The following is a 12672-nucleotide window of genomic DNA, read 5'->3' as shown; positions in this document are numbered from 1 at the left end:
GTCCTAAAGCAAGGACTACCAGTCGTTAAGTTAGTCACGTGTTAAGTGAATCCGGCTTCCCCGTTGGCTTGGCTTTTTCGAAGGTCACAAGGGAGATCTTATGCGACCCCGGGACAATCTAACTGTCATAAATACGAGGCAGTTGCTGAGCGGCCGAATTTTGCTTCCGGGATACCGTCTCTAGCTCCGTTCTCAGGGAGAGAGAGAGAGACTTTTGGCTTCATGCAAGGAAAGCAGCAGAAGCCGCAGAAGTCTTTCTTTCTCTCCCCTAAACTCTGCCAGAAATGAGTCTGTGTGAGATTTGTCGCACCGGCGCAGCCTCTTGGAGCAGGAGGCCTTGCAGGGTCCCAAAGACTCATTTCTGGCCGAGTTTGGGGGAGAGAAAGAAAGACTTTTGCTGCTTTCCTTGCGTGCAGCCAAAAGCAGAAGAAGAAAGAAGCGGAAAGAAGCAGCCCGGTGGCCAGGCCAGGCGAATAGGGTTAATGGGGCAAGTTCCCCCCCTCCGACCTTTCCCCCTACTACCTCGTGTTGTTTGCAATGCTAGCGACCAAACTTTGTGTTCCCACAGGCCATGTGGGTGGTGCAGCCTTGTGTTCCTGTGCAGCCTGGATTAATTGTTTTGGGGGTGACATTTCTCTGCGGACCACCAAAATTTTCTTAAATGACTTGCTTTGGAGGATGAAATCCCCCTAAGGGGATGAAAATGAAGCCAAATGGATGGAGTTGTCGCTGGGGGGCTGGTGGTGAGAAGTTTGTGGGAATTTTTCTTGTTTGGAGAAGGTTTTTCCCCCCTCCACCTTTTTGTCTGGTTTCGGATGTGGGATCTTAATCTATTTACTGCCTGTGGCTTAAGGGTGGTTTGTTGGTCCACTGTGATGGGATTTGGGTGCTTAAACCCAGATTTGCGCACTCCGATTCCAAGAAGCTTGAGCAAGCCGAGGCCTTTGAATTATTTCATCCCTGCCAATGGGATGGCCCGGGTGGCAAATCCCAAGAATTGCACAGGAAGGTCCTTGACTTAAAACGTTTTGAGAGCCCGAACTGACTGGCTAAAAGCGAGACAGATTCTTTTTTCAGGCGAGGCGTGTCTCTCGTAAAAAGGGGGCCTTCGTTTGTTTGTTTTGCCACACGCGTTTGCCCTGGTGGTTGAAGCGATTTCCCTGCGTGTTGTTAAGTGAAGCACGTGGCCGTTAAAACGAAGCGGGCTTCTCCCGGCGACTTTGATTTTTTTTTTTTTTGAAGCGTGGAGGGTCCAGGGGCTTTTGTGTGACACTCCCTTTCTTGTGGGTGGGTGGGTGGGTGGAAGGCAGGATGGTTGGGGGGAGGGAATGCAAGGGGCTTGTATCTGACAGATGGCACCTGGCTGGAAACACCCCCCCCCCCTCGCATTTGCATGCAGGTGGGGGCAACGGCCCTGGAGGCCCAGAAAAGACCCCATTTGAACTGCCGCTTTTGTTGTCTGCACTTTGGAATTGAATTGACCCAGCCAAGCGTGCTGAGGGGAGGGTGGGAGGTTGGCAGAAGCCCCCTCCCCACTTTCTAATGTGCAGGCTCTCAATGGAAGAGGAAAGGGAGCCTCTTAAGGGTGTGACGGGGGTGGGGGGTGGCACATAAGGAGGCCCAGCTCTGGGAGAGCTTGAAGAGGGCCGGAGGGAAGGGGGGGAGGGTAGAGGAAGAAATCCCTTTTTATCCAGTGACGTTGTAACTTTGAATGGTCAGTAAGTGAACTGTCATAAGTCGAGGACTTCCTGCGGTCATTCAGCTCCTTGCTGGAGGGTTTGAAGCAGGTAGGGACAGGACTGCGGTGGGTTTCTTAAAGAGGCCTGCGGAAGATGGAGGCCAGTGGGTGAGAAAAGGGGTCCTTAGGACAGGGGTCTCCAACCTTGGCAGCACTGGCCGAGGAATTCTGGGAGTTGTAGTCCACAAGTCGTAAAGTTGCATGCGCTGGCTGAGGAATTCTGGGAGTTGTAGTCCACAAGTCGTAAAGTTGCATGCGCTGGCCAAGGAATTCTGGGAGTTGTATTCCACAAGTCGTAAAGTTGCAGGCGCTGGCATATGGTGGCTGTAGAATTCTGGGAGTTGTAGTCCACAAGTCCTAAAGTTGCATGTGCTGGCTGAGGAATTCTGGGAGTTGTAGTCCACAAGTCATAAAGTTGCATGCACTGGCATGTGGTGGCTGAGGAATTCTGGGAGTTGGAGTCCACAAGTCATAAAGTTGCATGAGCTGGCATGTGCTGGCTGAGGGAGTGTAGTCCATTCTGGGCTGAGTTGAAGCTGAGGATTCTGGGAAAGTCGTAAAGTTGCAGGCGCTGGCATGTGGTGGCTGTAGAATTCTGGGAGTTGTAGTCCACAAGTCGTAAAGTTGCATGCGCTGGCTGAGGAATTCTGGGAGTTGTAGTCCACAAGTCGTAAAGTTGCATGCGCTGCATATGCATTCTGGGGTTGTATGGTGGCTGTGGAATTCTGGGATCGTTGTAATCCACAAGTCCTAAAGTTGCATGCGCTGGCTGAGGAATTCTGGGAGTTGGAATCTACAAGTCGTAAGTCAGTTGCATGCGCTGGCATATGGTGGCATGTGCTGACATGTGGTGGCTGAGGATTCTGGGAGTTGTAATCCACAAGTCCTAAAGTTGCATGCGCTGGCTGAGGAATTCTGGGAGTTGTAATCCACAAGTCCTAAAGTTGCATGCGCTGGCTGAGGAATTCTGGGAGTTGTAGTCCACAAGTCCGTAAGTTGCATGCGCTGGCATGTGGTAGCTGTGGAATTCTGGGAGTTGTAGTCCACAAGTCCTAAAGTTGCATGCGCTGGCATGTGGTGGTTGAGAATTCTGGGGTTGAAGTCACAGTCATAAAGTTGCATGCGCTGGCATGTGGTGGTTGAGGAATTCTGGGGGTTGAAGTCCACAAGTCATAAAGTTGCATGCACTGGCATGTGGTGGCTGAGGAATTCTGGGAGTTGTAGTCCCACAAGTCATAAAGTAGCATGTGCTGGCATGTGGTGGCTGAGGAATTCTGGGAGTTGAAGTCCACAAGTGGTAAAGTTGCAAAGGTTGGAGACCCCTGCCTTAGGACACAGAGGGGCATTTTCCTTGCCACAGGTTGGGTGAGGCTTTTACATCCTTCGTGACTTTCCTGATCCTTCACCAGTGCATTTTTTTCTCCCTCTCTGTTGTAATTTTGCACGTCTCTTGATGTGTCACGTCTCGGAGATGCCGTAATGATCTCCAGATGTTGGAGGCCCGTTCCTAGGGAGCTCACAGCAAGACTTGGGGTGGCCAGGAAGTTTCTGGCAACTGGTTTCAAGCAGGCATGTGGGGAGGGGGCCATGTGTGTGTGTGTGTGTGTGTGTGCATGCAAATAGGAGCCATATGTGGAAAAAGCACAATGCCCTGGTGCCAATCTTGCCTGGAGTTCTAGTGGACAATCCCTATGACCCAACCCTGAGCTGCAGCAGCCCAAAATGCCAAGTTTGAAGCTGCATTAACAGAGCGACGGAATCAAGATCACATGAAGTGTTAATAATACCATTTTATAATGCCTTGGTAGGGCCACACTTGGAACACTGCATCCAGTTTTGGTCACCACGATGTAAAAAAAAAAAAAGATGTTGAGATTCTGGAAAGAGTGCGGAGAAGAGCAACCAAGATGATATGTAAACGATTGGAGGCTAAAACATGTGAAAAATGGCTGCAAGAATTGAGTATGTCTAATTTAATGAGAAGAAGGACTAGGGGGTGGCGTGATAGCAGTCTTCCAATATTTGAAGGGCTGCCCCAAAGAAGATAATAAGTCAACTTATTCTCCAAAGCACCTGAAGGCAGGACAAGAAGCCAGCAGATGGAAACACATCAAGGAGAAAAAGCAGCTTAGAACTAAGAAGAAATTTATTAACAGTGAAAACAATTAACCAGTGGAACAGCTTGTCACCGGAAGTTCTGAGTGCTCCAACACCGGAGGTTTTTAAGAAGAGACTGGACAGGATATTTTTTTTCTTCATTATTCTATAAGAAACCAAACCAAAAAACCCCTTTCATTCTCCTTTAAAGCAAAAAGTTGTGAATGCTCCAACACCGGAGGTTTTTTAAGAAGAAATTGGACAACCATTTGTCTGAAATGGTAGAGGGTTTCCTGCCTGGCAAGGGGGTTGGACTAGAAGACCTCCAAGGGTCCCTTCCAGCCCTGTTATCTATTAGGTTATTCTCCAAAGCACCAGAAGGCAGAATAAGAAGCAACAGATGGAAACCAATCCAGGAGGGAAGCAACCTGGAACGAAGGAGGAATTATCCTGACAATGGAGAACAGTGAACCAGTGGAACTGCTGGCCTCCAGAAGTTGTGGGTGCAATGGAGGTTTTTAAGAAGAGATTTGTCTGGAATGGTCTAGGCTAGGGGTTGTCCTGCTTCAGCAGGGGGTTGCTTCCAACTTCTGAGTTAAGAGGTCCTTTCCAACTCTGTTAATTCTGTATTCTGGATGGCACTATTTTGGGATGGAAGTGATTGAGAATAGATTTTTCTCCAGAAATACGATCTATTTTCTGCAAGGAGAGAGGATGACTAATTTTTTCCCCAGCTAAGAAATGAGAAGGGTGTCGGCTGTGACCCAAAAACTGTTCAAAATTCAAATTTGGTGCCTGTGGTTTGCCACCGGATGATCTCTCAGTCTCTTTGCTAGCTGCCTAAAACCAAAAGTTAGTTAGTCTTTCTTTCTTTCTTTCTTTCTTTCTTTCTTTCTTTCTTTCTTTCTTTCTTTCTTTCTTTCTTTCTTTCTTTCTTTCTTTCTTTCTTTCTTTCTTTCTTTCTTTCCTTCCTTCCTTCCTTCCTTCCCCTCCCTCCCCTCCCTCCCTCCCTCCCTCCTTCTCTCTCTCTCTCTCTCTCTCTCTTAACCCAGTTTCAGTTTCGCTTTAGTGAGAAAAGGAAGGGGTGGGCGGGCGAGAAGGCCACCATATCACGGCACGACACACATGTGCCCGAGAGCGTCTTGTCTTCTTTCCAGCAGGCTTTGTATGATCTGTTGGAAGGGGTGGGGAAGAAATCACTAGGGTTGGGGCTGAGGGTCTCGCAAATCTTGGCCCATCTGGGAAGCAAGCCATCCATCCCGTGGTCCTTGCAGAGTTATTTTTTTGGAGGGGTGGGGTGTGTGTGTGTGTCCTTCTGAGGTCCGATGGAGTCAAGTGATAATTAGAAATCCTAACTCTTGTCTGTTTTTCTTTCCTCCTCAGGGAATCGCTTCCCTTTCGGAGAATGAAGTCCTTGCCGGTAAATGATGCTTCTCTTTGGGCCTTGGTTGACTCCTCCAGGTGGGGGGTCCCTTGGGTGGTTCTTTGCAGAGGAAACAGGGTTGGTCTGGCTAGGGTTGGGCAGCCGCTGGGGGGTAGGTGGGGCTGGGATGACTCCGATCACTGGGTTAGTCCGAAATCTGGGGTACCTGGCAGTGGTGCGATTCAGCTGGTTTAACAACTGGTTCGGGGAGCGTGCGCGTCAGCGTGCTCTACGTTTAAAAAAGCCCATTTCCAATGGAATTACCTTCTACTGCAGTGATGGCTAACCTTTTCAGCTTGGTGTGTCGAAAATCGGGAAAAAGTGTAGCCTTCCTCGGGTCGTGTGTCACTTCAAAAACAACACGAGCCGAGGTGGCTTCGCCCGCTTGGCTTCGTTTCCTCAGCCGCAGCTGCTTTCAGTCCGCTCGGGAGGAGGAGGTGGTGGTGGCGACTCGCGTTGTTTTCTGAGCCCCGAGCCTAGAGCCTAGAGCTCAGAAAACAACGTGAGCCGTCGCCACCACCTCCCCCTCCTCCCGAGCGGACCAACAGGCGTGACAGTCAAAGTGCCTCGGCATGTCACAAGTGACACGCGTGTCATAGGTTAGCCATCACTGTTCTACTGCATCCCCGGTGAGTAAAACAGCTGATTCACGGCAAACCGTTCTGCCACGTGAAACAGCTGTGCTAAAGAAAAAAACAACCCCCAGGAAATAAAGCACAGGAGAGAGTAGGGGCAGTTGGACGGGGCCAAATTACTTGCTACCAGTTCGCTCGAACCGGTCCGACCTGGTAGAATCCTGGCACCTGGGGAGCGAGGAGGCCTCAACACGAGGAGTGGGCTTGATTCTTTGCCCCCAGGGTCCCCAATTCCCATGGCCTGCCAGAAACGGGTCCACACCAAGAAACAGAGCCCCATCTATAGGAATGCAGGCAGCACATGAAAACCTCTCTCCACGGAACCGGTCCCTGGGACCCAAAAGGTTTGGAGGGGGGGGAGGAGGGCGCCACTTTTCCCCACGGGGCCTGAGGGTCCGGGCAGGTGACGCCATTCGTCTTCATGCCTTGGATGTCTTTGTGATGTCTACTAGATCAAGAGGTCTCCAACCGTGGCAACTTTAAGCCTAGGAGTTGAAGTCCGACAGGCTTAAAGTAGCCATGGTTGGAGATGTTAGAGCGTTTGGCAGCGTGACTGCCTTTCTGAGACACAGCACACAGAGACTTAGTAACGGGTTTAATATACAACAGGTATATACAGATAATATACACCAGTGGTGGGATTCAGCCAGTTCGCACCAGTTCGGGAGAACCGGTTATTAAATTTTCTGAGCAATTTGGTGAACTGGTTGTTGGAAGAAATCATTAGGGCAGAGAACCGGTTGTTAAATTATTTGAATCCCACCACTGATATACACGTGGTAGTAAAATACAAGCAAGCTTTCTTCCTCCTAACACACGGAGAACTCCTGCACTGAATACTGATCACAAGGAAAGAGAATCATGCCCTCTAATGGCTGCCTTTTATATGTACACCTCTTAAGGGGAACTTTATTCTCCAGCCTTAAAGGGAAAATACCCATGCTCTGCTGAATCACTCTTGTTACACCAGCCAGGCTTACATCAGATTCACAGCATCTAGCAGCTATTCACTGCTGGCCAGTTCTTACATCTTAATACTTTTAACAAGAGACCCCTGTTCTATAGGCATATTAAAGAGAGAGAAAAAAAAGCTTTGCTTGCTGGGGAATTCTGGGAGTTGAAGTCTGCCAGGCTTAAAAATTGCACAGGTTGGAGACCCCTATACTCGATCTCTACATCTCTGGGATCCTGAAGGAAACCATGAGTTGCAGGTTCCAGGAAAGGAGACCCAGGTTGCTGAATTGTCAGCGACGTGGAGTTTGCAGCGGCCCCCGTATTATTCGTGGCAGGGAATTTTAGCCTAGGGAGTCCTCGGCTTACGACTTGCAATTGAGCCCAACGTTGTTAAGGGGGAGACATTTGTTAAGTTGAGCTTTGTCCTGTTTTACGGCCTTTCTTGTCTCAGCTGTTAAGTAAATCTCTCATAAATTAGTAACCCGGTCATTAAGCACATCGGGCGTCCTTGTTTGACTTTGTTTGACCACCCCTTCTCCCCCGGGGGACACTGCAACCGTCATAAATATGAACCAGTTAAGACCAAGCATCTGAATTTTGCTTCCATGATCGTGGGGAATGCTACGAAGGTCGTAAGTGTGTGTGTGGGAAAAAAACTGGTCGTAAGTCACTTTTTCCAGTGCCATTGTAACTTTGAACGGTCGGCTAAATGAAGTGTTGTAAGTTTGAGGATTGCCAGTAGTATACATCGCTGAAGAGGCCCATTTTCCTGCATGGGGAAGTGAATGGAGAAGGCAAGACGGTGGCCCTCTTTGAATGGCAGCGAAAAAGAAAGTGAAACTGGCTCCCCCAAAATTTGCTGGTCTGGAGGCCTCTCTCTGTGCTGGGCCTCCCCTTGGTCCCTTTGCAACCTTAGGTCTCCTCCTTCACCTGCTGATCTCTTCTCAGGTGAGGCTCCTGGGCTCCAGTCCTGTCCTTAGGAACATTTCACACTGCAAACAGTGCAACGGTCCTGGCCAGAGCAACAACTTGGCTGCCCAAAATAGCATGGAAAATGTAAGTGGAGGGAAGGCTCTGTGCCTGGCCCCTCCCCTCCCTTCTCCTCTCCCCTCCCTTCCCTCCCTTCTCTCTTCCTCCCCTTACTTCTTTTCCTCTGTTCCTCCCCTTCCCTGTATCTCTTCCCCTCCCTTTGTGCTCTCCTCTTTTACCTTCCCTTCTTCCCTTTCTTCTCCCTCCCTCCTCCCTCCTTTCCTTTTTCTTCTTTCTTTCCTTTCTTCCTTTTCCTTCCTTCCTTCCTTCCTTCCTTCCTCCCTCCCTCCCTCCCTCCCTCCCTCCCTCCCTCCCGATGTAAGACTAAGTTAGATTAACAGAGTTGAAAGGGTCCTTGTAGGTCATCTAGTCCAACCCCCCGCCCCAGCGGGAGACCCTACACCATTTCTGACAAATGGCAATCCAATCTCTTCTTGAAAGTCTCAAGTGATGAAGCTCCCACAACTTCTGAAGGCAAGCTGTTCTTTCTTTCTTTCTTTCTTTCTTTCTTTCTTTCTTTCTTTCTTTCTTTCTTTCTTTCTTTCTTTCTTTCTTTCTTTCTTTCTTTCTTTCTTTCTTCTTTCTTTCTTTCTTTCTTTCTTTCTTTCTTTCTTTCTTTCTTTCTTTCTTTCTTCTTCCTTCCTTCCTTCCTTCCTTCCTTCCTTCCTTCCTTCCTTCCTTCCTTCCTTCCTCCCTCCCTCCCTCCCTCCCTCCCTCCCTCCCTCCCTCCCTCCCTCCCTCCCTTCTTTCTTTCCTCCCTCCCTCTCCCCCGTATCTTCCCTCCCACCTCCCTCCTCTCCCCTCCATTTCCTGGCTTCCTAAAATTCCAGCCTACTTACCTTTTTCTCTTTTCTGCAGGAAGGGGCCATTTTTAAAAAGCCCTTCCGACCTACCAGCAGATCCTCCGGGGGGCAGGGAGAGAGGGCTCCCTTCGCCCAGAGACCAAATTCTGCCCCGCAGCTGATGGTAAGTGCAGGCTTCAAAGATGAAGTGGGTTTTGGGTGCAGGCATGGCTTGGTGGGCAATGTGGCAGGGGAAGGATATACTGCAAAATCCCCCTTCCCTCTCCACCCCACTAACCTGCTTTCCAGCTCCGTTCTCCTGGGCAGGGCAACCAAAGGAGACCCAGACGATCAGCTGGGACTCAATGGGAGACAGAGAAGAGATGGGGTTGGCGGGGCCAGTCAGAGGTGGGATTGGCCGGTTCTTCAGGAAAATCCCCCACCCCGTTTTTCCTATTGTTTGATCATTCTTTATTTGGGATTGCAGGATATTGTCTCCAGCTCCATTCTCAGGGTGGGGGGAGAGAGAGAGAGAGAGAGACTTTTGGCTTCATGCAAGGAAAGCAGCAGAAGCAGCAAAAGTCTTTCTTTCTCTCTCCCAAACTCTGCCAGAAATGAGTCTTTGTGAGTCTTGTCACGTCAGCACAGCCTCTTGGAGCAGGAGGCCTTGCAGGGTCCCAAAGACTCATTTCTGGCGGAGTTTGGGGGAGAGAAAGAAAGACTTTTGCTGCTTTCCTTGCGTGCAGCCAAAAGCAGGAGAAGAAAGAAGCAGCCCGGTGGCCAGGCGAGGCACGTGGGGTGAATGGGGCAAGTTCCCCCCCTCCGCCCTTTCCCCCCTCCTCTCACTACCTCGTGTTGTTCGCAATGCAAGTGACGCATGCCTTGTATTCCCCCAGGCCATGTGTGTGGCGCAGCCTTGTGTTCCCACAATTAATTGCTTTGGGGGGTGACATTTCTCTGTGGACCACCAAAACTTTCTCGTGGACCACCAGTGGTCCCTGGCCCACTGGTTGGCGACCACTGATCTACCGAGACCCTCCCGTCATCCAGGTCACGGTTGTCCCAAAGGTGTTTTTTCAAAAGGCAACGGGACTTCCCTTTTTTTTTTAACCTTGGAAGACATTTCGCTTCTCATCCCAAAAGCTTCTTCAGTTCTGTCCGAATGGTCCATTCAGTCAGAACGGAAGAAGCTTCTGGGATAAGAAGCGAAACCTGTTCAAGCAAAAACAAAGGAAGTCCCGTTGCCTTTTGGGGAAAAAAAGCACCTTTGTGACTCCCTGGAACGTGGCTTGGCCGCAGCTCCCGTCTGAATCACCTTGATTTCTCAGCCAGGGGAGATGGCGGGCACCCCATTGGGTAGCTCCAGCTGAGCCATTCTCAGGACAACGTGATTGCCTGGGAAATAGACAACGAAAGCCCAGGGTGCCATCCTTACGGATCCTTGCTCTTCAGTTCTGCAGCCCTGAGAAGGAGAACGTCCATCCCGAGAGCCCGATCTACCTCCGCCGTTCCTCCTTGACGTCCTTCATGAACGATGAAGACGACGATGGCTTTCTGGAAGTCCTCAACGAAGAGGAGCTGAAGGTAAGGAGGGCACCTGTTTGGGGTTACGGCAGGTGAGGCGGCGTTGTCTGGACATTGGCTGGCTCTTGAAATATGCCAGGAAAGCAACCATAATTGGGACCTTTGGACCGCCCATCACTAAGTGAGGTGGCTTAGTGAATCTGGCTTCCCACTTTGCTGACCTGAATGTCGCAAAAGAGGATCACCCTGACCCTGGGGTACTGTAGCCGTCATAAATAGGAGTTGGTTGCCGAGCAGCTTCGATCGCGTGACCGCCGGGATGCTGCAGCGGTCGTAAATGTGGGAAACGGGTCACAAGTCCCTTTTTCCAGGGCCGTTGTAACTTAGAACGGTCACTAAATGAACAGTTGCGTTATAAAAATGATTCAGTAAAGGAAATACACAGACAAACCATAGGCAATAGCTCTTTACTTTGAGATCAGAGTTTTATTTCACGAGCAATTTGGAACAGGAAAAGCCATCATAACACAACTTATATCAATAACCCATTGCTATGAGGTCCAGAGACAGTAGCCAACTCCAGAAACGATAGCTATTATCAGTGGCTGTCATGCCCCTGGTGGAGACTGACTCTGAGGGAGAGGAGGAACATCCGACAGGGAGTGGAAGTGTGGCTCCGGAGGTTGTGGAGGAAACTGGGGAAGGGCAGAGGCTGGCTGGGCAGTCAGAGGAGAACCCAGGCCCATCCCCTCCCCATCCTAGAGCATGCAGGGAGGAGAGGATAAAGGAGATATGTGGTCTACTGGGGAGGAGAGGGCCTTGATCCTCTTTGTGGGCTGCAGCTGTGACAACTGGATAAGAGGACAGACATGCGTATGGGCAAGCGCTGGAAACAAAGCATGGAAATATCTCTAGTTTATGGTTCCTCTCTGAGTTTGGCGTCCTTCCCAGTGTGTGTTCTGATATCTGTGGATGTCTTCAAGCCCTTATCTTGCCTGGTTTGTGTTGTTTTTTCCCCTCCTTCTTGTAACTGCTCGTGTGGGAGTTTTTTTGTCTCCAGTCAAGGATATTTGGAGCTTGGAAGCAAAGTGAAGGAATAAAAGGGGCTTCACCTGTTTTCTGTGACTGTGTTTATTTTGTATCCCATCCTGGGTCATCACAGTGGCCCTGATTTGAGATTTACCCCTTTCTTTTATACCCTTCTTCCTCTGAAGCTCACTGTGATGACCTACGGCATGACACAAAAGCAACAAAGTCACAGAAATAGGTAAAGTCCCTTTAATAGCTCCAACTTGGCCCCCAATATCCAGTTATCCTCAGCTGGAGATCAAACTTTTCCAGAAACAGTCTACAAAGGGAAGAAATGCAGTCCAACCCAAAGTACAGATAAATTTAAAAAAACAACAACCACAAACCATGCTGAAGTAATTAACATGACAGGCCAGGATAATAAATGGCAGACTTCCAAAAGATGAGGAAGCGCACACAGTTGGGAGGATGCCAAAACCCAGATAAGCCTCGACAAAGATAATGCACACTTTGCTTCCAGCAAGGTGTTGTGTGCAAATGCCCTTTTTATATCCTGTTCTCCCAGCTGCAACTAATGAAAGGGATCAGGGCCGTTTTCTCTCCCGTAAGCCATGTTGCTCCCTTCTCCATTCCTCTCTGCATACCCTAGGATGAAGAGGGGGTGGCCCTGGGTCTTCCTCTGAATGCCCAGCCGGATTGTGCCCTTCCCCTGTTTCTCCCACAGCCACCGGAGCCACACTCCCACTCCCTGTCAGCTGCTCAATCTCCCCCTCAGAACCAGATTCCCACAAGGGCAATGCCACCCACCTAGTATATAATCTTACTGGAAGTACTTCCCTATTCCCTCATACTGTCCATCGCTTAATACCGACTTGTAGGTATATGCCAACTCGCTTATCATCTGCTACTTTCAGTCCCCCTTTTTCTCAATGTCCCAGACATTCGCGATCCGAAACAGCTCTTATTTTTGATTCTCCAGCAAATAGATGCTGTTTGCAGAAGTAGCAGATAGCAAACAGAGATAGCTGTTCCTGCAAATTCAACTCAGCAGATTGCAAATATTTTTGCCACGCTGGCGAAATCAGCTCAGCCGGCGTTATTATATATTGTTAATTTGAGGCCTTCAATTAAACTGAGACCTACACCAACTTTAGGGCCTAGTTCTCTTCTCACAGTTGTAAGTCGAGGAGTGCCTATTTTTTATTTTTTTTTTTTTTTGAATGTGCTGGTAAACATCCGGGAAAGGATGGACTCTACTCGCCCGTTGCAAGCAAGAGATGGTGTGGGAATGAAGAGACATGGTCCCCCTTGGCTGCTGTGTCCATCCCAATGTCCTTTCCCTCCCTCTGGCCTGATCTCCCTGTCTTTCCTCTTCTTCCAGGGTGATGGTGACCTCCCTTCAGGCATGGAGAACCTGCTGACGGCGCCCCTGGTGAAAACAAACGTTGAACCCGGTCAGGT

General features: G+C 49.6%; 1 protein-coding gene across 2 annotated transcripts in view; it reads left to right on the top strand.

The window, feature by feature from the left end:
• CDC25B (cell division cycle 25B) overlaps nt 1–12672 on the top strand; it is a 45925-nt gene that overhangs the window by 8155 nt on the left and 25098 nt on the right. For both annotated transcript variants that reach the window (XM_087965704.1, XM_087965703.1), the window contains exons 4-8: nt 5219–5255; nt 7796–7903; nt 8735–8842; nt 10111–10242; nt 12593–12670. In XM_087965704.1, coding sequence (XP_087821830.1) covers nt 5219–5255; nt 7796–7903; nt 8735–8842; nt 10111–10242; nt 12593–12670 — 463 coding nt within the window. The remainder of the gene's footprint in view (nt 1–5218; nt 5256–7795; nt 7904–8734; nt 8843–10110; nt 10243–12592; nt 12671–12672) is intronic.

The sequence above is a fragment of the Notechis scutatus genome, chromosome 4 (assembly GCF_049901735.1).
Source record: "Notechis scutatus isolate UNSWTSFEM ecotype Mainland chromosome 4, rNotScu1.2, whole genome shotgun sequence".
Lineage (NCBI taxonomy): Eukaryota > Metazoa > Chordata > Lepidosauria > Squamata > Elapidae > Notechis > Notechis scutatus.
The sequence above is the reverse complement of the archived record's forward strand: the minus strand, read 5'-3'. Positions and strand labels throughout refer to the sequence as shown.